This window comes from Triturus cristatus, chromosome 4_2 (genome assembly GCF_964204655.1).
Source record: "Triturus cristatus chromosome 4_2, aTriCri1.1, whole genome shotgun sequence".
Lineage (NCBI taxonomy): Eukaryota > Metazoa > Chordata > Amphibia > Caudata > Salamandridae > Triturus > Triturus cristatus.
In genome coordinates this window covers 371725925-371753915 of record NC_140586.1, presented here as the reverse complement: position 1 = coordinate 371753915, position 27991 = coordinate 371725925, and the positions used below count along the sequence as shown (strand labels likewise).

The 27991-nt window shown below is 43.4% G+C and overlaps 1 protein-coding gene across 2 annotated transcripts in view; it reads left to right on the top strand.

Annotated features, from left to right (window-relative positions):
- LOC146833911 (complement factor H-like) overlaps nt 1-27991 on the top strand; it is a 601647-nt gene that overhangs the window by 38536 nt on the left and 535120 nt on the right. For both annotated transcript variants that reach the window (XM_085601821.1, XM_085601820.1), the window contains exons 2-3: nt 6073-6252; nt 21286-21391. In XM_085601821.1, the coding sequence (XP_085457947.1) occupies nt 6073-6252; nt 21286-21391 (286 nt within the window). The remainder of the gene's footprint in view (nt 1-6072; nt 6253-21285; nt 21392-27991) is intronic.

Here is a 27991-nt window from a genome sequence, read left to right as displayed (position 1 = left end):
AAGAGAGATAAAGAGATGGGAACAGGGAGAGTGCAGGAGAGAGAGCGAGGCTCAAGGGAATAGGAAGAGAAAGACAGAAATAGAGTAGAGCAAAGAGAGAAATAGATGAAAGAGACAGGGAGGGAGAAAGAGGGAGACACAGAGGGAAAGGGGAGAAACCGAAAGAGAAAGAGAGTCAGATAGAGAGATGGACATAGAGAAAGTGAAAGTGAGAGACTCAGAAAGACAGAGAGGTAGAACATTTCATGCAATTTGGTGTGTGCTGCTTGAAAAAACTGTTTAATCGGGAAAATAAGATTTTATCTGTCTGACTCATTGTATGACTAAACCCACCCAAAGGGGAATGGCGTCAGAAGTGATTGTTCTGTCATCTTGTCAGCTCAGCATTAGGCAAAGATAAGGGTGTTTGTCCTCTACGAGAGGGTCTGGAGGTTGCACGAGTCTCTCAAAAACAACTACAGCATCTTGAATTTAAATCAGATAGCTGGGTAGACAACAGAAAATGTGCCAGGGAGGCAAGGCTATGATGTCGCTGTAGGTAATGCATGAGAAAGGGGATTGCAAGTAGTTGGGCGTTGATACACAGGAAAACAAGCATTAGCCGCATGCGCGCCTCGCGCTTAAAGTTTTTTTTAAAAACGACAAAAAAAGACAAGCCCGGCGGAGCGTGGCGCGCGCGCTTGGGGGCGGGGGAGCGCATTCCAGGATGACACAGATGGTTTCCATCGAGTTCTGGTTCGCATGGCTGAAACAGTCTAAGTTAGAAAGGGGGAACAAAAAAAGAGAAACAGAACACACAAAATATGAAGCAAAAAAACGTACAAAGCGCACAAACAATGGGAAATGAAAAGAAATAGAACGTAGAACTAAAGATGGAAGAGAGCTGGATAAGAACAGACAATTATACCGCAAGAGGAAAGGGGTGAACACGAGACATTAATACGAAAATAGAGGAGATAAAAGAAGAAAACGACAATGATTGAAAGAAAACTGCATAAACACGAACACACTGTGGTGGATTATAAATCCTGCAAACAAAAGGCACCTTGTGAACGGTTATGCGTTCACCAAGCACGGATCTGAACTCGGTAACTCGAGCAGCACCCTAAGTGATGAAAACAGTGTGCGTAATGTCTGGCGCGTAGCTTGGTCAATACGTTTGGGGGAGGGGGGTTGGGAGCTTCTTTTCAATATAGCCTCAAATAATGTCTCAAAAACACCCGCCGCCTTGCTTTGCAGACAGATATAAATGCGATTTACTCAGCAGCATGTACATTTTCGAGTTACTTTAAAACGTGTATGAGCACAGCAAGTCTAGAAGCAGCTAAACTATTTGTGTAGAAATCTACGGGCGTTGTCGAAATTGGTTCCTTGCTGGAAGGAAAAACGTATATAAAATTCACTCTGCAACAAGACTACAACTGAATATTAAGACTCAATGAGTAAAGGAGAGGCATTCATGGAGGGAGGAAGGGAGGCGGCCGTGCGGCCGCGAATGTGAAAATGATCGCGATCGCGATCAAACATCAAAGCGGCCGTGCGGGCGCGAAAGTGAAAGAAAACGAGTGCTTTCAGGCTGCCAAATGGTGCGCGCGCCCGGAACACATGCACTGTATTTGGAGGCCTGAAAGCATTCGTTTGCACTTCCAAAACTCGCTTACTATAAGTCTCGCCAGAGCAGCGCTAAAGCGCTATCTCAGGCGAGACCTAAAAAGGAATTCACAGATACAAGGACCGTGAACACAGGCAGCAACGAGTGCAGCGAAAACAAACAAATGAAAAAGAGTTCTTCCACACAACAGCTGAAGAAGGAAAGCGTAAGAAAGCTGTACTTTACTAGTGCTCATCAGCCTTGAACAGAAGTGACATATCCGCAAAGCAAATGAGTTAGGTGGCAGCAAAGAAGAGCGACAGTGGAGTGAACTTATGCTAAGTAGCAGGCGGGAAAACATAGTTTTATGGATTACAACATGTCTTGCAGACAGTGCATACACCCTGTAGGCTCGACATAAAAAATTACAAAATAGTGAAGTAGAACACAAATTACCCTGCATAATTTGCCTTTTCTAGCCGGAAGGTTGAAGATGGGATGTGCATTGAAGTTTTAACAAATTGGCGGAGCTGCAGAATATAGCTGGGGGTGCTAAGGAGAAGGGTGTTGCAGTAGTCAGTTGATGTGAGAACAAGGGATTGAACAACTTACTGGTGAAAAACAGTCAGATGGACGGACAGGACTTTACTAGGAGTTCTGAAAATAAAGAACCATTGGCCACATGTACAAAGGTAATCGTATGCGATTTCTAGATAGCAATTTTTTGTGATTTGCTATATGGTAATCGCAAACACAAATGTACCACTTTGTCTTTATCACATTTTGCAATTCACAGAGGGTCGCAAATAGATGTAACTCATTAATATTAATGATTTAGTTTTCAGTTTGTGACCCATTGGGAATCTCTAAAATCAGAGGGATTGTTGTCTGTGATTGCTTTTAAATAAAGCAATTTTTTTTTAAATTCAGCCTGCTTTCCATAAAGCAAAACATGATGCATTGAGAAAAAAATGAAAAGTTTTCTTTTCATTTTTTCAGAGTAGGCAGTGGTCCCTGGGAACACTGCCTGGTCTTAATTTTTTTTTTATAAACATTCACAAAGGGGCAGGGGTCCCTTGTGGACCCCGTTCCATTTGCGAATGGATTACCACCTACTTGAAGTAGGCGGTAAAATGCAAATGTTTTGCGTCTGCATTTCAATTGCGAAACATTCACACTTACCACTGTGATTCGGTATGAGGAAGTGATGCCCTAAACATGCCCCTTTCAAATACTGAATCGCAAACACAAATTGCGGTTCTGTAACATATTACCGAATCGCAATTTGTATTTTGTACATTTAAAAAAGCATTTTGGCAGTCAGAAACGGCTAGATTGGCCGTTCCCGACAGCAAAAATGATTCGTACACATGGTCCCATGTTTCTGTTTCTTTAGCCTTCTGATTCCTAAATGAGAGGGAAGAATCGAACATGACTCCTAAATGTTGACCTGAGGTAGTGGAAAGAGGTGTAAGGTCAAGCTCTGGGGTACCACATAATGAACTCCAGATATTTGCACCACTATTAAGGGCTAGTATTTTCACCTTGCCTCCTTTCATTCTTAGGACGTTAGTTCTCATCTAGCTAGATACTGATCTTGCAGTCTCGAAAATTGCTTTGAATCTCATCTATGTTTTCTTTGAAGGTGCCCGCTATTTGGGTGCCATCTGCATTTTCCCTGACAGAGAACCCTAATGAGTGTATTAATAAGACTAAAGGCCCAGTGGAACTCCACAGAAGAAAAGCGGAAGAGCGGCAGTTGGACAGCTTGAAACTGATTAGCTACAAACAAAGTGAACCATGCTAAGGTAGTACTACTGAGAGCCAACTGGAAGAGGCCTTCAACAAAGATTTGATCTGAAACTGTATCAAAAGTGGTTCTAACATTAAGGAGGATCAGTAGCACTTTCCCATTGCTATCCAAAGATGGACCTAGATGGTCTGTGATGGCTAGAAGAGCAGCTTCAGAACCATGTAGTGGATGAAAACCTGATTAGGCCGGAATAAAAAGATTATTGTTTTTGATGAATTGTGACAGTTTGTTGTTATCTTCAGATGCATGCACTTTATCAGGAAAATGAAGCAATGAAATGGGTCAAAAACTCAGAAGAACAGAAGGATTCATTTTAAAATGATTTGAGAAAATTGTGGTCCAGCGGTGTCTGATATTTTATTGAAGACATAAGAGCAGTAGGGATCCTAAGAATATTTAGGTTTAATGGTGTTGTCCAAGTTTGTGAGAAAAGACATAGCTACAGGACAGAAGGAAGAGAGATGAGTGGTGGCTGTTCGAAAGAGACACCTGATCACAAAGCATAAACTAGGTAGTGATATGAGAACTGTTTAGCTATATAAGCGAAGAACGTGGCATGGCCAATGCAACTTTGAGGTGTTGCAAAACTCTTAACTAATCGAAACAATTCCTTTGACGAGTGTGTAGCTTAAGAAATATAGTTGGCACAGGCCTTTTTAAGAGCGGATCGCTAATATTTGATAACTGTGATGTATTTCAGTTTGCCCTCATCAAGATACTCTTTCCTCCAGCTGTACTTAGGTTTTTTACGTTATCTTTTTATTTGTGCTTGGTTGTCTGTAAACCAGGCTGCTGAGGGGATGTGTCTGTGGATATGGCATTGTGTTAAGGATGCACCTGTGTCAAGGGGATCGACCTGTCACTGATGTCTTAAATTGTTCAACGAGAGAATTTGTTTCTAGTTTATCTGCCATAAGAGGGCTGGAGAGATGATGTAGCAGGGCCAGGGAAGGTAATGCAACATTGCTTTTGGCCTTATGTTTTGATATGACCACTGAGAAGAAAAAGAGAAGGCTTTCCAATTCAGATTAAAGGTATCCTCATATCGACCAGACTAAGATATAAGTCAAGTGTTTATATTAATTAAATATCAATCTTTAGTTAACACCGGATCCAAAAGATGCTAGGTTCTGTGCAATAGGCCTTGAACTGTAAGGATTGAAGCCACATACGTAAGCGAATCAATGAATTCTACTCCTTTTGTTCAAATCACATAAAATGGTGAACGAAAGGTGAGAGGAATGGCCGGTGGTGAGAAGGGGGACCTTCTTGTGTGAATTGAATATTTAGAGGCGAGTATCAACTAAAAGAATAGTAGTTGAGGGGAAGTACCTTTCAAAGCATGAGTGTAAGCAATGATTTGGGAAGAGCCAACTACAATTGCTATCCCTCCGCCCTTGTTATTGAGGCTATCTGCATGGACTATTTTATAGTTGGCAGGAATTAGTGTCACTACTGGGTCAGACCTTGATGTGTCTCTTAACCAAGTTACAGTGATGAAACAAACTAATTACATTAAGTGAATTAATGAGCGACTGTGTTTCTTCCCTATGTTTTTGCAGTGCGACACATTTAAGAGTAAACATTTCAGATTTGGGTTGCATGAGGTAAAGGTGCAAGGCGAGGCGAATGGCATAGTACTGGCAACAGCACTGCCTATGCCATGCACCTGTGAGACGAGGAAGGGGCTGGCATACTTAGTTAGCAGGAGCATCTTGTTAGCTGTGCCTCCATTGTAGGCCTGCGTGGCCTGAGGTGACTTCCTCACTCTGAGCACAATGGGGCATATTTACAAGCCCCTGTCGCCACCACAACATCACTTTTCAGGACATTGTGACGGCAATAGAGGCTTTGCCTTATTTACAACGCTTTGTTAGGTCACTTAATGTGGCTTCACGCCTCACGCTGCCTTGTAAATAAGGCCCCCTTTCACGCTATACTTAGCCTGAAAGGGGAGGGCAATGAGTGTTGCTGTGGGCGTTCCACCGCAACACCCATTGATTTTGACGCTGCCCCATATTCACAAAGGTGGTGTTAATATGGGGCAGCGCCAAAATTAGGACCAGGGAAAACTTGGTCTTAACCTGGCAAAATGAGGAGAAATGTTACATTTTTTTGTTGTTTCCACGTGTGCTGCGTTGTACAGCTCACATGAAAACAGCAAAACACCAATGATTGTTTATGTGCAGGAAGGTAAAAAGATGTTTTGCAACTTCTATGTGCGCTACATTGAGCAGTACACTTAAAAGTTACAAAACTCCATTTAAAGATTGTTTATGTGTAGGAAGGGACACCTTCCTGCACATAAACAATCTTTCCCTGCAACACAGACACCCTTTTACTATGGTGCAAGGGTGCCTGCGTTGGCGCTAGGCAGCTAAATTAAGTGCCAGCTCAGGGGGAAATGTAGGGCCGCACCATAGTCTTGTAAATATGATACAGCCCTGCTTTATTAAAGCGATGGAGCATGTTGCTAGTCTTCTTGGCTTAATGACATGCTTCGCCACTTTTCTAGTAAATAGGACCCTATGTTTATATTTAGTCACGGAAGCGATTCTTACGTTAAATGAAAACATGTAATACAATGTAATATGTGTTTGACAGGACATACAATTCAAGTTGTTTTGTGCCCTTTCTCTAAGGTGAGTGCTTTTTTTTTTTTTTACAGCTCCTTGTGGAAAACCTGAAAATAAAGACAAGGAAGAAGCTATAGGCCCCTTGAAAAATGAGTACCAACACTTAGACACCGTACAATATTCCTGCCGCCCTGGATACATAAAAATGGGACGCATCGTGTACACGTGTAATAATGGAGTCTGGACAAAAACGGGCCGTGCTCGGTGTACAGGTATGTATTTACCCAAAAATTAAACAGAATGTAGGTGTTTGTTATTTTTCATCACATATGTGAGCACTATTTTCACAATTTGCTTTACAATAAACATTACTGCAAAATCGATAGTAGATACGTGAAACACACCATCATAATGTTTTTTTCGTAAGAAAAGAGGCATTTTTGCTCTTCCATGCTGTGGCAGAGACATTACAAACCAGAACTGTTTAAATCTCCCATTCAGAAATTTCTTGGATTAGGATTTGAAAGAGTGCATTGAACCAATAGGCATCGAAGCGCTAAACCGGATAAGCCACCGAGTGAAGGGGGTGGACCTCAAATGACTAAAGCATGAACAACCCTGGTACTCTAGGGGAAGTCTAGTTACAGAATAAACAACTAGAACCACACATTTCTGAACTATGCATCATCACTGTTATACCGTTCCTGTGAAAACTACACAATCCTTTCACAATGGTGGGCCCCGGGGGAAGCAAAGTCGCAGACTAGTCTTTCCCCGGGGTCGTTCGCACAGGAAGGACTAGGCTGGGGTTAGGGGGTGGTGTTAAAGGGGGTATTAGAATACAGGGGAGGATGGCAACTTCCTCTTCCGATATTCTGGCACCATCAGGAGGGTTTAGGAGTTTTGTAAAGGAGGATCATTGGGTTGTGTAGGAGGGTTGGGTAGGATTATTTAGGCTTGGTGTAGCGGCAGAACTACAGGCCTGTGGTTCTGCTGCACTTGAGTGTGGGGGCGTGTTGCTGTTCTGAGGAGGCGGGCCATGGTCACGATGACTGTGGTGTCCGCGGAGGCGGTGAGGGAGGCAGTTAACCGCCCTAAAGGGGGTTCCCTGGTTGGCAGTACTTTGGAGGGGTGGGGGAGACCCTGACAGGCGCACCCATTCCTCAGGGGGGGAGTTAATGATGGGGGGCTGGATGCATGAGTGCAATGGCAGGTGATACAGTGGTGGATGCTCGAAGAGAAGTGAAGAAGTGGATGAAGAACTGAAAGGGGCCATGGAGTGGAATGAGAGGCGAGTTGGGAGCTACGTGAAGGGAGTGAGTGGATGAAAGTTTGATGTTGGCAATTGTTATTGGTTAATTGATGTTCATTGGTTATGTATTTGTGTTATGCAGCCTGGTTCTAATAAATGGCCTTTTACGCTTAACAACAGCGTTGCGTGGTTATTGCATGAAAGCCTTACTTGCATCAGGAGATTCGAAAGGGTTCTTAAAAATTCCTCCTTCAACTCAGTTTTTGGGCTGCATAGTTTTTCATAAAATTAGACAAATGGGTCTGCAATCTCAAGTGGGTGAGCAGACATGTGACCCGGGCTTTTGGGATGGACAGATGGGATGTTCTGTTGCAGTTGATAAGCCAATAACCTTCCTGCTTTTCTCCCTCTTACATAGTGGTGCTGTTTTAATTTAACCAAGGTGCCTAAGCTTTCAATGCGAAAGAAATATTCAATGCCATTTTCTCCACTTTTATCCTCTTCCTCAAGACTTGGGATGGTAGAGAGTGCTACTGCTTTGTGAGGGATTGTACTGCTTTTTCTAGACAATACTGTTATGCAATGGCTTTCTTATGTCTTATGGCAGAGTCACTTGTCAGCACATCCCTCCCCGAGGCCTTAGCTGCTGCTTGAAGGGTCTGAGCCAATATCTGGGGATTCATTTTCTAACTTGTATGTGGTAAGATTGGAACAGAGCGTGTCCTTTTCCAAGGGGATGAGGGGCGGGGTATTTATATTTAGAGGTTTGTATGCACCAGAGTGCAATGAGGTTGGTGCAGAGCATAATTCAAATCTAACTCGAATTGAATAAGAGCATGATCTGCTACTCCTCCTGGCTTTGTTTTACAGCTGATGATCATAGGGATTAATGAATTGTGTGCCAAAAAGGTCAATTTGAGAATCAGTGTCATGTCAGTGTGAGAGTGCAGTTTATTCCTTATCACATGGGTGCAGTAATCGTCACACCTCTATAAGACCATAGTCTGTACAAACACTAGCAAGAAGAGCACTGACATTGATGTTTTATCTGTCTATTGGGCTCGATTTACAACTACACTATTGGAATCAACAACACTCAGAACTCAAGGGAGTTTGGTGAGGAAACCTCATTTAGTGTGTTTAAGAGCATAGATGACACCTACATATAGGATCTTATTCATAGTCTTAAGCTTTGGCAAGACATGGTGAAATTGAGGCTCTGTCCACGTTCCCACCACCTTATGTGGCAGAGGTACCCCACATTTTTTTGGGTGATCTGGTATTTTTTACCTGCATGCCCTATCTCTGATTTGGTGCATCAACTGCTTATTACAATGCCCACCCAGTCACACTTTATGTAGGATGATTGCGCATCCTATATATGAGTTTCATGAAGACGAGCAATGTCTGTATTTTTGGTCCATGGGTAATTTCGGGGTCTTTCCTTCTTAACTTGTTTGCCTGCGCCCTTGACATTATGTGATAAAATAGTGAATGGTTTTGCATTTGTGCTTGGCATTCTCCGGGCTAATGCTATTATAATGTATGCTGTTGAATTGAGGGAGGACAAGTGGGAGCAAAGGGGGAAGTACGATCTGATCATAAATCGATTGGTGAGCACATGTAAGCTGCATAAAAGGAGTATTGTATATGGAAATTTGTGATCTCAATCAAGCTCTAAGTCAACATTTTTTAATTCAAGGTTACCTTTTAACTATGCCCTCTAGTGGCTCTAGACTGTCCAGATCCTCACCTTTGTTAGGGCATACCTTTTATATGTGTTGTATGTATTGATTTGCAAGATGCATCAATTTATGAACTAGTTTTATTTGTAACAGTTAACCAGATTAAGCAAAGAATTTATCAGTAAAACCAAATACTTATTTCAAGCTTTAGGGCAAATAACTAATGCAATGGCTGTGTCAATATCAACAAAATGGTCACTAAAAACCACTCAACTTAGTCATTGGTCAACAATCTTTTTTTTTTTTTTTAAAAACCTTTATTCTTTTAAGTCAGGGACACAGCTATTCAGCCGACAACCCGGAGGTACGGCAGCTTTAGAAACACAACACAAGCGAGCGTCCACATTTCACTGATAGGAGAATCAAAAGGTTCTGTTTTAAATAAACACAAACCCAAACCCAAACACAAGCAAGGCGATAAGTACTTAAAGCACAAAAAGGGTTCCCAGCAGGGGGAGCGAGCCCCATTTCGTCCATCAGACACAGGTCTATAGTAAGGGAAAGGAGGGGAAGGCAGAGACTCAAGAACACAAACATATACCAGCAAAGAATACAAAGCCGGAAAGAATGCTAAGGGGAGAGCTGCTCCTCAGGCGGGTCTGGGTCTGGGGGCAGGCATATGCCCCCTCTGTACTGGTTCCATCGCCCCCATACGGTGTGCCATTTCCGGGGGATTGGTCAACAATCTTGATTAAGTAGTTGCTGAGCACTCTTCAACGGTGATCTGGATTTATTGCAATCTTTGTGCAGCATGTCAAAGTTTTACCGACATCTTCTCTGCTGGATTTTCTCCTGCCTGACCTATTACGATCCTCATCAGGTCCATGTTCAGTATTACATTTGTCTTGAGTTCTGTCCACAGCATCTAATGAACCTGTTCTATATGGGGAGAATACACACATCAAGTCAGTATACAGATGGTCCAAAAAGATTTCCAGGTATTCTGAGGGCTTGAATTCCAATTTCTGTTCTTCCACCACCAGTCACCTTAGTGCCAGGAATTTCTTTCAAACATAATTGGTGTCCACAGGGTAGTCAACTGAGATAGATGTCAGTTGCCCATTGTAGTGGAAGGATCTTCTTTTCTTGCATTTGGATGGCTCAGAAGGTACTCGGTTATAGAGTATGCTATCTTTGTTGATGAGGCACGAGAACTCACCCTATGCACTCTTTGAAACTCCAGTGACTGTTCAAATCATATGTTCATGAGTGCCGGAAGGAACATTTTCTGGAATTCTATCATATTCTTACTTTCAGATTTTTCAACTACTCCATTGAATCTAATATTTTTCTGACGGTTCCAGTCTTCCAAATTTGTGAGTTTATAAATTCTGATTCCTCCTCAGTTTCTAGTCTCTATTGCCTTTATTAGTTTCTTAATGGAGTCCAGGTAGGTGTTGACCCCTGAAATGTCTGCTCAATAATTTTATGTCTGTCATTTTGAAGTCATCTTTTTATGATGCTTTGTTTGGCACTACACAATGCTACGAAAATTAATAGCTGCTGGGTCAGTCTAGCGGAAGTTTGTGTGTTGCCTCAGATAGATAAAAAAACATATCTGGGCAGTGTTCTGTCTATTGACTGGTAGCAGTGCTCTGCAGTAGTGGGGAGTGTATTAAGCGTCATAGACAGTGAAAAGCACAGTGGGTGGGATTTTTCACATAAAATTCAGTTTGGATTCCTTGCAGGATCGTTGTGCATATTTGGACACGCACAGTAAAATTGCAGTAATTAGTGCATTCCTTGGTATATACACCTCAGTTGTGTGTGGATTGTGGTAAAGATCATCACAACTAATTTTGGTACTTGTACAGCAGTTCATGGATACTTAGAGGCCTGTTCGGCGTCTTTAATTTAGTTTGGTCCGCATATTAGCTTTTGGGAGTGAGTAACATACAACAGAAATCATGCCCCTATGCTGATGTTTGTTCTTTATTGTTTGTATTTATGTCACTGGTAGTGATCATGGATGTATGACGTTACAACGCACACTTTTACAACGCATGCACTTACAACGCATTTTTTACAACGCATAATCCATTACAACGCACTACACTTACAACGCATGACACTACAACGCATTTTTAAAAACTACCATTACAACGCATACCATTACAACGCATAATATTTAATTGCATTTAAGGTAAGTATTAGATAGTATAGGGGTAAAAATTACTTTTCTAACTCCAGGGGGTGCAACAGTAGGGTAAGTGTTGGATAGTATAGGGGTAAAAATTACTATTCTAACTCCAGGGGGTGCAACAGTAGGGTAAGTGTTGGATAGTATAGGGGTAAAAATTACTATTCTAACTCCAGGGGGTGCAACAGTAGGGTAAGTGTTGGATAGTATAGGGGTAAAAATTACTATTCTAACTCCAGGGGGTGCAACAGTAGGGTAAGTGTTGGATAGTATAGGGGTAAAAATTACTATTCTAACTCCAGGGGGTGCAACAGTAGGGTAAGTGTTGGATAGTATAGGGGTAAAAATTGCTATTCTAACTCCAGGGGGTGCAACAGTAGGGTAAGTGTTGGATACTATAGGGGTAAAAATTACTATTCTAACTCCAGGGGGTGCAACAGTAGGGTAAGTGTTGGATAGTATAGGGGTAAAAATTACTATTCTAACTCCAGGGGGTGCAACAGTAGGGTAAGTGTTGGATAGTATAGGGGTAAAAATTACTATTCTAACTCCAGGGGGTGCAACAGTAGGGTAAGTGTTGGATAGTATAGGGGTAAAAATTGCTATTCTAACTCCAGGGGGTGCAACAGTAGGGTAAGTGTTGGATAGTATAGGGGTAAAAATTACTATTCTAACTCCAGGGGGTGCAACAGTAGGGTAAGTGTTGGATAGTATAGGGGTAAAAATTACTATTCTAACTCCAGGGGGTGCAACAGTAGGGTAAGTGTTGGATAGGGTAGTGTAATATTATGCGTTGTAATGGTAGGCGTTGTAATGGTATGCGTTGTAAAGGTATTTTTTAAAAATGCGTTGTAGTGTCATGCGTTGTAAGTGTAGTGCGTTGTAATGGCTTATGCGTTGTAAAAAATGCGTTGTAAGTGTAGTGCGTTGTAACAGTTGCGTTGTAAAGGTTGTTCCCCAGTGATCATAGCTGTCCTACAGAGTAAGTAGCATAGTTTATGTTGATGTCTTTGCTCATCTCTTTTGCTTTTGACCATATATAAGCTGGTGTGGAGTTGTCTGCTGCCACACGGCATTGCATTGTCCACTCCCATCTCAAGCAGTTAGTACAGTTAGCAGGATTTCATTGGAACAATGCGGTGTGACGATGTTCCAATATATTGCTGTGGTAGAAGGTAAGCATGAGTCAGCAACATCTCTGCACCATCTCCTGTGTCCTCAGAACACCTTTGCACTCTTTAGACTCAAATGTGCTTGTTTCTCCCAGTCCGCCCAGTCATGCGATTGCTTCTGGCCAATGCCGGCATTTCCAGAGATGTTTGTTGCCATTTTTCAGAATTGCTAGTTCAGTAAAGTTGGAGCCCAGTCATTGCTCTAGACGATAACTTATTTCTGCCTGAATTTCACCTGCTTCAAGGCCAAATCTGTGCTTCTCCTTCAGTTAGTGGCCATCTTGGCTTTGAAGTAGCTCTCTCCCTACTATACATATCTGAAACGTACACAAAATTCTGAATTCAGGTCATTTGCATAGCTTGCTCATGCTTTTCCCACAAAAAGTATTATTCTAATCAGAAATATTGTTTAAAAAACAATAGAAACAAAGAGGAAATGCTGACATTTACATTTGTAGTTTTGCCCCAGTGGCTGATTTACAAAACCTAATATACTGTTACGTCCATGAGGCCATTCTGGTTGCAGGGATATATGGTGTTTATTAGCTGTGCAAACACACATGATGCCCAAAGCTAAGAACAGAAGTGCTGCTTATGGCAATTTTTCATTCTTTGCTGACTATGTTTCAGTTCAAATGGTGTAATTCTAGTGATTAAAAAATGTTTATGAAGGAAACATATGTATTTATTAAATGAAACCAAGATTCTGAGTTTAGGGTTAATGGTTATGTGTACAACTCTGAATTTGGGTTTCCCCATACTACCATGTGGCATTTTTCACTGTGCTTTCATTCTTGCACACTGGTTTACATTTAAAAGCCAACAATGGAGGGAAATTCAATGTATCACTCCAAAGTTCTACTGTTCCCTGTTTTCACATCTCTCCTCCAAAGAAAAAAAAACTCGTACCCTTTTTGTGGTATGGCTATTGGTCACAAAATGAAATGCACCAGGACACTACATGGAGACATCACATTTTCAACTTGTAATTTGGCCAGTTTTGACAATATGGGCAGCAGAGGTTTTCAAACTTTGGAAGTTGGAATTGTGTGGATCTCTGCAGATTCTGGAACATTCCCTCACAGAAATGTGAGGAAAATGTATGATTTTATCCAAAGATTAATATTTGCAGTGTATACTGAGTACGCAAGTGTAGTTAGCACCAGGGAAGCCACACCAACCTGGATTTGCCTGGGTCTCCGGGTAGCAGATATGCCCATAGATTCCCTTGTGGCTGGCTGACTCTGAGCATGAATAGCAAGGCCATTCACTCTAGCAAATAAGAAACCCCCACTGGCCCATATGTCAAATCTGCGCACAAAGGGCTTCAAGTTTCCTCTTGCATGCCATGGAGATGGGAATGCCGTAGGCTCAAGGAGTTCAGAAACATTGTTGGGGTTTTAGGGGTAGTGGTGCCATCTGATAACTGAAGGGCCATCCACCACCTCCCACCCTCTATTTATTTTGTAAATACCTCGAATCCAATTGACTATCTGTCCCTTCTTGGACAGAATAAGGTTACCCCCCCCAACAGCCTTGCAGAAAGACAACTGGTGTAGGGGCATGACTTGAGGCCTGGGCTAGCCACCTACACCCGCTATTTTGGGACATTATTCCTGTGTCTAATAGGCTTTTCTTTATCCTGGAGTGGGGGCACATTAATGATACCCCCAGTTTTCCCCTAGGGAGTGCAGAAATGCTCCTTGGCCTGTTTGGTGATGGGTTGGCCCTATGACTGAGTAGACTGTCTCTACCGCTTTTTAACCACTAAATTAGGGAAAATTCCCACTTTACCTGGATTTCTTCTCGTGTATCTTACAAATTATGCTGGTTCTCATCCCCAAATGAATGTGTGCTTCATATGCAGTATCTTTTTACAGACCATGTTTATTAATTTCTCTCATTTTTTGTCATATTTATTGGTCTTGTAAGCACATCTCATAAAAAAGTCTACATGTAAATTTCAACATTCCCTTCCATGTACTGCGTCAAACACTTATTTTTCACAATAAAGAAAAAACGGTTATATTTTACATTGAATGGAAATGGCCCCCACATATCACTCAACTCACTCATATACTCATCCAAGATCGCTCCCTGTCATACACTACATTCTCACTTTGATCTAGCATTTCACACATACACTAGATAAACACCCTCTCTTAACGTCCCAAAATAACTCTTTGCTCCAGTGAGCAAGTTGAGTAAGTTACTGGAACCTAAAAACACTGCAGTCAATCAAGAATTCTGCAACTCATTAGCGGAATTTTTCAGAATAAAGTCAAAGCAGTTTAAAATACATTTGCTTCCAACCATCCTGCTGATGGGATGCCTAAGGAGGAGACAAGTTCTCCCATTTTGGTGGGGACTACCTCCACAGACTCCCCATTGGACAATAACACAATTTTTGAAGTTTTTAACCCCCTTTTAGAATCTATAATCCACACCATTCTCTGTCAAACAAGGTCAGGGTCTCCTTTGGATCCCTGTCCCCCAAAGTTTCTTCACCTAGTGCACGACATCACGGGTAATTATTTGAGGGACATCTTTAACAATATGTTTTTGGAAGGATATTTCACCAAACAATGGAAGAGGGCTTCCATTTTTCCGTTGCTTAAGAAAACCAATTTGGACTGCAAGAACCCCAATAATTATAGGCCAATTTCACAACTCCCTCTTCCCACAAAAATGTAGAGAAAGCTATTAATACTCTCTTTGTTCATGAAGAACAACGATCTCCTAGATGCTATGCTGTATGGTTTCAGAAGTGATCACAGCACTGAGTTAACTCTGAGTACAGTTTCTGAGGAAATCAGACAAACTCTGGATAAGAGCAGCAAGGCTGCTCTGATCTTGCTAGACCTCTCCACAGTATTTGACATGGTCAATCAGTCTTCTTATTGACTGTCTCTTTGCCCCTGGTATTAGGGGCAAGGCGATTAAACTTCTTAAATCTTTTCTCTCAGATAGAGAGCAGTTTGTGGATCTAAATGGCTTCAGGTCTGTTTCCTTTTCTCTTCCTGTGGGGTTCCACAGGGATCTTCTCAGAGCAGGACACTAAGGCGCTGTCTCCAGATTCCATGACTGTATGCATGAAATTGGAAACTGGATGACTAACAACTGTCTCAAGATGAACTCTGGAAAGAAAAGACAGAGTTCCTATTGTTTGTGAGGAACACATATTTCTAGTTGCAGAATTGGTGGCTAATGAAATGGGACAGCTCCCCTCCCCAGTTACCAAGGTAAACAATCTAGGAGTTTATTTCGATGACAAGCTTTCTTTCGAAGGTCTAGTAAACTCCACAACTGCGTCCTGTTTTTTTCATGTTAAAAACTTTTACAAAAAGTACTGTCTTTCATTCCTTTTGACCTGTGGAGAGCAGTAATTTCCGCACTTATTTTGTCAAAAATTGACTATTGCATTGCGCTCTTTTTTGCTATTCAGATAAGATTTTTCAATAAATTATAGGTTCTCCAAAATGCAGCTGCATGAGATACAGGCTGAGATACAGATATCAGCCTGTATCTCATGCCTTGCCATTGGTGCACTGGCTTCCAGTAAAAAGACAATTGAATTCAAGTCCCTATGCATTGCCTTCAAGGCATTACATGGTTTTGGACCTGAATATTTTAAACATGGATTTCTTTGAGATGTTCCCAACAGACATCTGCGATCCTCATCAACATTTAATCTGGTGATTCCCAAAGCCAAAACAGCCTCTTGGGGTGGGGGGGAGTTTGGTAGCTGGCACTGTCAGGCTTTGGATTTCCTTGCCACTTGCTCTTAAGAAAGAGTCAAATCTTTACGTAAATCCCGAGAAACTTGGCTGTAAGTAAGAATCCTTGACCAATGCTCTTTCCCCCTACTAAGTTTCTTCTCTTTTCTTCCTCCTAAGTCAGAGCACTAGCGCCTAGACACCTTCGGGTAGTAGTGTGCATTATAAATTAAAATTTAATTTCAACAACAAAAAACAATTTTGAATTTTATCAGTTGCGGCGTTATGGGCTGGGACCACTTTTCCGAAAACGGTCAACGCACGTTTCAGTGTGGACATTGGTTGTGTCCTACCACCTTCTTCAGGACCACTTAATACAGATACTTCAAAGGGTGGTCATGGGGGATTATCCTCTGTTGCATTTACTGATCTTAGCAGCGAACTGCAGCTGAAACTGACAGGATGTCACACCTTTGTCTGGTAGTATAGCCTCCCCACACTGCTCCTTTTTAGGTCTCGGATTGGCAGCGCATGCGCTGCATGCGCTGTCTCAGCGAGACTTAATGTAATGTGTATTGTGTGTGAAACTCTGTGTGATGTGTCATTCTGCTTGTGATTGGTTTAACCATGGCATGGTTGTTGTTCTCTTGCTTTCTGTTGGTTGGTGGTCCCATACCTCACTTCCGTTTTCCTTCCATTTAGCAGGAAGCAGCACCGACCAACTACAGTGTAATTCCGCTGCTGGCTGTTATCGACTCTTGTAAGCACTATTTTCGGGATTGAGTTTCTCCCCCTTCAGGCACAAGGACGTTTGTAGTCATGCTTAATGCTTCAGGTCGCGTCGTGTGCTACATCACACACTGTGGCTGCCACGTTTAACATAATACATCACACACTATGGCAGCCACGTTTAACGTAATAGTAAACGCGTTACTGGATTCTGTCGCCTCGCATGAATGGAGCTGCAGCCAGCGCCTCGCTCCTGGTGACGGTCTCTTGCATTCCTCGATTCAGCAGAAAAGCTGTGGAGCTCAGGTTACATAGCCGGAGGGCGAATGGGTTACTGTGCCCCACAGAAGGCCAGCAGGGCGCCTGTCAGCTCTCTCCGTGACCGGCCATGAGTCACGATCAGGCAGCCCTGGGCTTTTCATGTTAACTTTCTGCTGCTGAGAGGCGTGGCTGGTGGCCGGGCATATCTCAAGAAATAAAGGCTAATCTAAGCGGAGATCAGTTTCAGTGAAACTGCATCCATCCAAAAACCCACATCATGCGCCGTAGTCCAGACAGAGACCCACACGAGCTATAGTGAAGAATTCTTTCTCATAACTGCAAAACACTGAAATCTGTGACATATTCACTCTCCATACTGATCAGACTGCTCTCCTTTATGACGGGAGAGCTTTATCCCCACTTCTGTATTATACTTTTCATCCTGTTTGCAGGACACGCTCTCGCTATTGTTGCCATTGTTTCATTTTTTTGTTTTGTTTTTGTACTCTATTTAAACTGTATTTCCCCTGGTGTGGTCCGTCTGCTAGACTGCCGACTTTAGTGCTGGAAACCAGGGTTCGAGCCTCGGAGTCGCGTCCACATCCTGTGATTCTGGGCAAATCACTTCATCTCCCCGTGCCTGAATATGTAATGTAAATACGGTGCTCATGTACAGCGCTCCAAACCTTGGGTCGAGTTCGCACTATATAAAAGATGCAAAAAAAGAAAGCGTCTCATCCGCAATGTGGGCACTTCGTTCTGCTGCCTCCGCCACCAGTCCCATGAGATCGGCTCCAACAGAAGCTAGATACACGGCAGCTTGGAGCCTCGTGTTCCGGGAGCTGTCTGTGTGATTTCAGAGTCTTTGTATTCTCTGCTCAGTTAATTTGGGGGTTTAATGTTCATCTGGCCATGTCTTCATCTGGTCCCCTGAATACCACTGCTCTGGTTGGCTGTTGAGGGGCTCAGGTGCACCAGCTCGACTCTTCAGTTTCCTGTATTCCAATGCCCTTACAGCTCAGGCGACAAACTGGAATGTCTTCTTTCTTTTTTATCGTATTGTGAAGACAGTTTTTAAGATACACAACATTGTTGACAACATAAGCAGGAAGACCCATTAGTATTTGGATACAATGAATAACATGTCCATCAATTCTCACAGAAGTCTGTCGTTGTGAGGAGGAGAGGCTTAATTTGGAAGGTTGGTGGGTATGGAAAGTCGACAGGCGAACAGCGTCCCCTGCTAAAATACAGCAGTTGAAGCGCAATTTTTTAATGTGCTTTCTTAAAAAAAAGCCTATCCCGCTTTGTTCTCCCATTTGTCGAAACATCTTAGAGACATAGAAATTACACAATTATGCAAAATTATCACCTTCTGCCCAGTACATGCTGCACAACAGATTAGCACCATTGGTTCTGTCACTTCTTCACTGTATGCTCAATTGAGTCTAAGCACCTTGTCTACATTTATATTTTGTATTATCTACACTAACACTACACACCACATACACTCCATAACACATGGATAAAAGACTTAGGGCCATATGTATGAAGGCAATTTTGCGATCACAAACGCCGAAATTCGCCGAATTTCAGCGTTTGCAATCGCAAATCAGCAGTGTCCAATGTATGACACAAAACACCCCTCGCAAAATAAGGATTCGCAAATTTTGCGATTCCCTATTTTGCGATTACATTTAAGGAATCGCAAATTGTGATTCCTTAAATGCAATGTAAGAAGCACAGAAAAAGTGCAATTTGGACTTAAGGAATCGCAAATTACCACCAACTCATTTCAGGCGTGCAACAGGGTGTCCTTTTGACACCCTGGCACCCTTGAAATAGCATTCTCAATTTGCGATTCTCTAATTGAGAATCCCAAATTGAGAATGTCTTCCCATTCATTCCTTTGGGCCTCTAGGCCCATAGGAATGAATGGTGAGGTATTCCTTAATTGCGAATCGCAATTTGCAATTCGCAATTAAGGAATATGTAGGATTCGCAAAATTTATTGCAAATCCTACATACATAGTGTTTTGCAATTCTCAAATAGTGATTTGCAAAAAATCGCCATTTGAGAATCGCAAAGTGACACTTTCGTACATATGGCCCATAGTCATTTACAACGACAATAGCTCTTAATTATGCAAATTCGAGACCTATTGCATTTCCAATGCTTGTTAATATTTATATTCCCCTGGCATCTAGTGAGCTCTTTGCCCCACAGAGGGGTGCAAATTAGGTATAAAGCCCCTAGTAGCCCTTCAGGTGGCAGAAAGACTTTTGGGTCCATTTTTGGATGAGAACATGGACTACTGCCAGGATAGGCTGCCCCCACCACTTCCTTTTTATTTAGGTTTTTCCGAGGCATTTGGTGGACTTTCTGCCCCCCTTGGGGACAAATTGAGGCTAAACACCCAATGTCTCTCCCCTACGTGGAACATAAAGGTTATTTTCGAGTGGGTTGTAGCTCTTGCCAGGAGGACTGTTCCAAACACAATGCTTGCCACCTAGTGAGCTTCCTGCTCCTTTGGGGTGCAGATTGTGGGTGGAGGTATACTCTCAAATAACCCTTATTTTTTAGTTTTTTTTTATTTCTGTGTGTCTACTGGGTGAAAACCTGCTGGAAAGCTCGCTCCTGGGTGAATACCAAGCAGGAATCCACTGAGGAATCGCTGGAAAGGGGACATTGCTTCCTCTCCAGCAGTAGCTGTCCAGTTTAGATCGGTGCTCAGGAGATAGTTATGCTCCCAAGCACACATCAAAGTGAAACAAGTTGGCACCAAACGGTACTGATAGTTTTACTTTCATCCCCTGTGATTGAGAAAAACACTTGGAAAGCTTTAACCTCCTGTCCTAATAATATTTATTTGAATAGAAAATCCCTCCTGTGCTTTCACAAGTAAGGGGCATATTATCAAGGCCGGCATTAAAATTATCGCCGCTTTAGCGGCAGGAAACTGCCGCTAAAGCAGCGATAATGGGGTTAATAATATGCCCTTGAGAATTCCAATGGAAGCCCATGTTCAGGTGTGAACATGGGCTTCTATTGGAATTCTCCAGGGCATATTATCAAGCCCATTATTGCCGCTTTAGCGGCAGTTTCCTGCCGCTAAAGCGCTGATAATTTTAACGCCGTTCTTGATAATATTACCCCCATACTTAAAAACTATCATGGACGTCGATTCACCGAAATGCTGGGGGCAGTGGAAGTGACATCACATGCCCTTTGACCTCCACTTTCACTCACACACACATACTTACACATACACATTTTCACACATAGATACTCTCTCACACATAAACACACTTACCTTAGCTGCCATGTAAGGGCATATTCCAGCTTACTGTACTCCATTTTTATTACACAATTAGTGAATAATATATGTTATTTATTCACTATTAGTGTAATAAAAAATGTACTCCTGGCACTGAATTTGCCACCTCTGAGGTCAGTGGCCACAAAGGCAGTGCTACAGTTAGCAAAGGGCATGCCATCGTGACGACCCCTAAATGGCGTCCACGACGATCATACTGACGTATCTATCCACTTGTAAATCCTAGCCTCTCCCATCTTTAACACCCCCCAACCTCCTTCGAGAAAATGTACCGGTTCGCATAGTGTGACATTGATGTTATTTTGTACGCACACCCTGCATATGTTGTTCTGGTTATGCGCAAAGCGCAATAATGCCAATTGATGAGCTGGCGCTACGGAAAATTATTCTAAATATATAAGATTATTCAACATGTTCCAAAGATTTCATTAGGGTCTGAAGACCAACCTATGGTACTGCCCCCACTCCCCGCAAGCTACGGATACACCTGGAGGGGTGATGCTGATATATTCATTATTGACCCAATCACTGAGGAAATCCCTGCCATGGAAACTGAATGATTCTCTGCTATCACATATGTTCAGTAGTCACTATTTGTTGCGAGTCGTTAAGAAAGTCACCTCACCTAAGTGATTGTTTGTACCTTACAAGTACATAAATTGATATGCAAAGATAGACAGCTAGATTTCAAGACACTAATAATATGGGGTTTTATTATGCGCTGATCCTGTGACCGGTAACGTGCACAAAAAAATGAAAAATGATTACAGTCATTCACAAATAACAAAGATGGTACAGCATCAATTACATGTGGAATGTTCTGGACTACAATGAAAAACCCAACCTGCATTTTATCCTGTATGGGGAATGTCTTTAGTTAAATTGTACTGCTACCTTAATCTAGAGACTTTTTTTGATTAATTTCTCAAATGTTGATTTCGGCCTTTTTCAGAAAAATCCTGTGGACATCCAGGAGACCTCGAATTTGGCACTTTTGAATTAACAAAAGCAGAGGAATTTGTTTTTGGGGCCCGAGTAGAATACAAGTGCGATGAAGGGTATGTTATTTAAAATGTATTCAAGTAAGCAACAGTCTCTGTTTGTGTATTATAAGCTGCCCTGGTACTCTGAGGACATTCGGTCTATGTCTGCGTCTACTTTACTGTGTCAGAATATTCTGTTGAGACAAATATACAGTGGTATTATTCTTTTTAGCTTTCTTCAGCTTAGTTGGCCAGTTCAACACCACCTTGAAGAGCTGTTTTGCCATTTTAATAACGTCTGGCAAATTCTCGTTCCTACTGCAAATACTCCTAAAGTAGCAAGGTGACGTGTGTAGTGGTGGCTTTGGGCACATGTAGTTCTCCTGCAGTTCTCTTGAACATGGGGACTAGCAAATGTAGGAGCCGCTTCAAATGTTTTTGTTCAGCAGACCTGTTCATAGCTGTCTCGTGTCAAATGACTCTGTCCACATGCAAACTAATGCACCTGGAAGACGAAACTGCTCCTTTAATATACTCGGGGTTGATATATTGAGAAACAAAAAAAAAATATGCCAGTCATGGTATCCCACATTTGAAAATGATATTAAACAAAGTTGGGGAACAACACTCTGGGCCTAAATCAGAATGAATCAGGAAGGTGCATCAGGAGGTTTGCAATCTCGTATGGGTATAGATTTCTGAATTTAAGGAATATACGCTGCTTCTAAGAGTGTCCTGACTGGAAAACGTTTGTGAATTCGCACATGTTACTGGAAAGGGCTCTCCAAATGTGTGATAGTACGTACTGCAGGAGACCATTGCTTATGGGCAAATACCATCAAATGTGTGCAGTGCCCTTTTTATTTTTTTCCTTTTTCTTTCTCCATTTGTAAACTGTTTTCACCTCCGACAATCCCCTTCCCTTACAATCCCACCGTGTTTGGGAGTCAGAAAGTTTCATTTCCAGTTTTACCCTGGAAAAAGATGTACTCCCGCATTAAGGGCCCCATTATAATGGCACCATAACGGTGCTGGGACCAGCCACCAGGGATGCGGCAGTCCCGCACCACTGATTAGGATGCGACCGCCATCCTGACGGTCGCATCCCACATCTTTGACTTTGCGGCGGGCAGTGCTGTAAGCAGTAGCCGCCGTAATGCCAAAGAGGCATGTTGTGCATTGCCATGCACAACGTGACAGGCACCGCGTGGTGCCTGCCAGCTTGTGCATGGCATGAAGGGGGGTACCATAGGTACCCCCTAAGTGCAGCCCCCCACCACCACACCCCCGGGGGCCTGCAACGGACCCCCATAGTCATTTCTTGCATGCCTTTCCATGGCAGAGTCTCCGCCAAGGAAAGGCATACCCACCGCAGCCATCATAATATGGATTGCATTGCCTTGCAGGCACCGCCACAATATTGTGGGCTTTTTCCAACCGCCTGGCAATCGTGACGATTGCCGTCCGGCGGAAAAGCGGCGGACGGATTTTCTGTCCGCTGCGGTACCCCCCACCATGGTAATATGGCAGGGGGTAAATGTAGTTGTGATGGCGGGTGGATCGTCACCACCGGCTGGGCAGTGGCGATCCACCCGCCATCATAATAGGCCCCTAAGTACGAGGAAATCTTTGACCATTTCCAGGTTGAAAAGGGATCAAAAATGCTGTGGATACCCACAAATGTGAGCTTTAGTGGCTGTTCCCAAACTTTCAAGGGCAGCTCATCCCTGGAAAGCTCGTGCTTTACTCTGACTGAGGTGCTAATGTGAGTTCTCCACCAATGGGTTTATTTGTTGGTATAAGTTTATGATGGAATCAAATGGAATCCATGATTGACATGCTGGTTTCGTGGGGAATGTGCATTTCCCAGAGACTTGATTTACTGGACCTAAAGTAGACAAAGTGGGAGTCAACCAAATAGAGTAATTTATTGCTTCCCCGAGCTGAAGTAAATTCCAAGTAGAGCATCCAATCAAGTGAGTAAGATTATAAACAAGCACTGGCTCACACTGAATGGGGGAACCCTAAAATTTGCTAAACCCATGTTCTCGCACAAGGATGAATGCAACTTCCGTGACATGCTTGTACATACACAACCACATATAACCAATGAAATAAGAGCTAATCAAGGTTTCATTACACCTTTTTTAGAACATCACCCCTGTGATATTTGCAGTGTCTGCCACCTCACCAAGACAACCAAGGTGGTGACATTTAACAACTCCACCACCTGGGAACTACAGCATTTCACCAACTGCAACTCCCAACTAGTAGTGTACATGATCACGTGCCCTTGTAATTTACATTACATAGGGATGACGCCATGTAAAGTCTTGACCAGAATATGCGATCACCGCAGCAATCTGAGATGTGGTCGCATTACAACAACGAAATCAGCACACAACTTGAAACACGAGCATACTGTAAGGGATTTAAAATGGGTAATCCTTGAACAAGGAAGGCAATAAAATTTTAGTTTGAAAAAGAGTAACGTTGGGTTTTCAGGCTCAAGACACACATAATGGGGTCCGAACGAGAATATTCCCTGGGGCAAATTCACGAGATACCCTGCAAATATGTTTCCTTACTTAAGAACTACCCTCGAATACATGACATTATGTCATGAATCTAATCCAAGACATAACCGTTACTCTCCTGCTTTTGAAATTGAACCTGTTTCATATTCTTCTATCAAAAATGATTTTCAAAAAAACATTTTCATAGCTTTATGTAGATTGATAAAAACATATCCGTTCCTGCTACTGTACCCTTTTTAGAAAGAACATTGGTTGATGTATGTATATATTGCTAAAGAATGCCACCCCCCTTATTAAACGCCAGTTTCCTTTTTAAAAAAATACCAGCTTTTACAACCATCCTCACCAGTTTTACACCAATTGCAGTGACATAGAATGGGCACAATCTCTCAACTGGGATTAATATACAGTACGCAAACCCACAATGTTGGTTAGAAGCGCCAGGAAGTTATTCCACTCCGGGTGGCTTTTTTCTGACGGTCGGCGTCCTAGTCTTTTGGAGGCACGAGGACGCCAACGTCAACCCGCCTTCCACAGATATCATCTGTGCTGTGCAACACTCTGGCATCTTCGGACCCATGGACAGGTGTGTTCCCTGAGCGAGGGAGCAGGCTTGAGGGGGTAAGTACTACGGCTATATTTTCTTTCCCTTGTTCCTCCATGAACACGCTGAACTTAATAATACTCGCTATATCTTTCATTTTCCTCATACAGAGTGTGACTACAGGCATCCCTCTCCCCTTGTTTAGGACTTATGACGCATGAGAAAGTGTATGTTGCATGTTGGTTTTGTCAATCATGAGAAATAGAGATATATGTATGTGTCTGGGAATATAAATGTACCTCACGAAAATGGTTTAGCTAAAAGTGCTCACTTATTCAGCAGAAACATATATCACGATTGTCCACCTTGTTGTAGCACAACAAGTGCAATTTGGCCACGGCTTCATTATTTATTAACTCTTTCCTTTCATGTAACCTAGCAGATCGTCAAGAAATAACACCAATTAGGTGCTGTATGTTTTGATTGTTACTTTATATTTTTTCATCAGCATGCAGTGAACTTCAAAATATCAGGAGTGGTATCAGGGAGTAGATATCCTTCGTCCTGAAAAAAAGCCTTGTGGCAGGGCTTGAAACTTGTTGACCAGTGAAGCCTTGGGACATCTGGGTTTCCTCTTTTCCAATTTTTGTGATCATACCGGCTATAGGTGTGAATAAATAGCAATTTACCTACTAACCAGGTATTTTTAATTCCCTATATACAGCCCCCCCACTCCTATTCTTTCATCTGGATTAGTCTTAATACTATCAGTGCTCCCACGTACTCGTAGGTCGCATCAAGCCCCATTCTGCAAGCGGAAATGGAAGAACCCAATGATGAAGCATGTCACAAAGAGGAAACCTTGGTGGCTGAGGGCTATCTAACGAAATTCTTCTGCCTCCCAGAACATCTGTAAGGTATAACATTATTTTGTATAAAAAAAGACAGAGTGACTCTCTGTGGTTTTCAGAAAATTCCTAAGGGTCATCTAACCTAAACAGATGAAATAAGTGGTTGAGGGAAAACTGAGGGGGGGGGGGGTAGAACCAAGCACTCGGCAAGATGGTTGCAGTCTGAGCGAACCTATGTGGCTTGCGTGCCTCCGCCGGACACCATTGAGGGGGCCACCACCACAAGAAGTATGTCTTGCCCCCAGGAGATTGCTTCTGCATTCCAGGGCTCGCACCATAGGCCGATGGGGCCTGTGCGGCCATCCAGAGGCCTGTGAGACCTTGTCCGGAGCCAATCGGTGTATCACCATGACCTCTGATGACTCGGGCCTCTGATGCCACTGCATCTCCACACCAGAGACTGCCGCAGCCTGGGCCAGGTGGCCAGACATCATCCGCCAGGGTCACCATGGAGTCATCATTACATTGGTCCTAACTCACTTCTTTCTCGACACATGGCCGAAGGCCCAGAACAGAAGAACAGAAGGAGATATCATCTATTCCATAAAGGGCAACATCTTTCCTCATGTGCCACACATGCAGACCGCAGCACCATCAGCAGCCACCCTATACCAACCAGCTGGCCTCAGGGGGGAGAGGGGCCTTCAGCTACTCTCCAGCTTCACAGGGAGATGAAAGATCGGCGCTGGGGCCGCCCTCAATTAGAAAGTCTTCTCCCAGCAGAGCGAGGGCACAGTCTGTGATTCTGGGACCCAGGATATCCCTACTCTTCATTCCAAATTCCACACCCAGCTGCCCAGGCCTACTAGGTCTGCTGTGCCCCCACGCCCCCAATTCCACCCCCTTTTCTGGCTCGTGGATTAATGGGTGATATGGACTGTCTCCTGTTTACATCGCAATGGCTGGGTCACTCACCCCAAGGAGACTCATTGACCATACCTGTCCCAGAGACACGCTAGTTGTCCCTGCGCACAGGGGTGAGTGTCGCCAGCCTGTCAGCCTGTGCTTTGAGCAGTGGGGGTCGACAATGCTGCTTCTGGACTGGCGGTGTGCCTGCAAGCACTTCATCTACGGCTCTTCAAGGGGACTCCGCCTGGCGGGCTAACTTTGAACGCATTGCTCTGCCACGTTTTCTCTGGCCACAGCTCTGCTCACTTCCTGTGACCCATCCCAAGTCTCACCCACTAGAGTGGGGCTACTACTAATCTATATTGGTTCACCCCAGCCGCCCTTTCATCATGTTGTAATCTACTAAAAAGCTCCTCTTTGCAGAGGTGGTGACAGGAAAGCAGTCAAAGACAGGGAAAGATGAGGACCCCTCCTCCAAGTCCATCCTAGATCCCATACTAAGGGAGCTCGGAATGCTTAAAACTACACTGTCCTAAGTGGTGTACAATAACTCCAAGACCTTGGCAGACACGCAGAGCATACATCAGGACATTGCCTCTTTCAACGCCAGGCTGGCTGAATCCCACTGAGACCAGATTGATGACAAAATCGTAGCCTTCATCAACTGGAAGCATGATCACTGTCACCTCCAGTGGAAAATTGTGGAGGTGGCGGACCGCTGTTGCAGGGACAATGTTTGGATTTTCAGGGTACCAGAACAGCTGGAAGGCAAGGACTTCATGGGCTTCATGGCTTGCTTCTTCCCTGCGGTGATGGACTTGTCCTTTAACCACCCCTTGGAGTTCCAGAGGCCTACAGGATGGATCCGTCAACATCGCCTACCACTCAAGGAAGGTCTGAGGAAGATTTAAGTCTGGGCGGTGAAATCCGCTCCGCTCGCGGAGTTTGCGGAGTTTTCCGTACTGCACGTTATGCAGAGCTCGCAGAGTTTCTGTTTGTTTCCACGCTCGCGCTCATCAACATAAAGTTGGTGAGCACAAGATAGGAAAATCCTCCCCTCTGTGAAATTTTTCCTCATTCACAATCGTCAATATCAAGTTGGTGAGCGCGAACATGGAAAATCAACCTCCGGGCGGGATTTCTCAATGCAGGCAGTCGGATTTTCCATTGCAAGTGGTCACTTATGCTAGTGAACGTTCACGTTAACAAAGCTGCAGCTCAAGTAAAAAATCTTGTCGAGCTGCAGAAAGGAAGCAATGCCCGCTTGCGCCCGCTGCACTGTTCATGTGTCATTCGCTATAGTTACACAGTGCGGAGAAACACCTAGCACAGAACATCACTGTGAACGACATTTATCTAACACACTCCGCCACTTGCAGAGCTCAGCAGAACTCTGCCCAGGCTTAGGAAGATCATCCCCTGCTTCTTGTGACACCAGCAGAACCCCCCCACCCCCCCAAGTGATCCAAGCTGCTAAAAAGCATGGCTCTTTTCAAAATGAGGTGCACAAGATCTTCCTATCTCAGTACTTTTCCCCAGAGACTCAGGCCCTCCGCAGATGCTTCCTCCATCTATGATCTCATCTACAGCAACTTGGCATCCGCTATGGCCTCCTGGATGCCTCAATCATGTTGATCACCCATAGAAACAAGACAGCAGAATTCCTCAATCCTGGTCAATTGGAGGGGTATCTGAAGGCAGTTGTACCAAGTGACATGGATCAGGGTCCTCCCATGGACTCCTCACATGCCCCCCGCCTTCAACATGGAGGCCCCACGAGATCCCTCTTTGCGGAACGCCAACCCTTGGCGGACGTCACAAGTCAGTGGTCTGG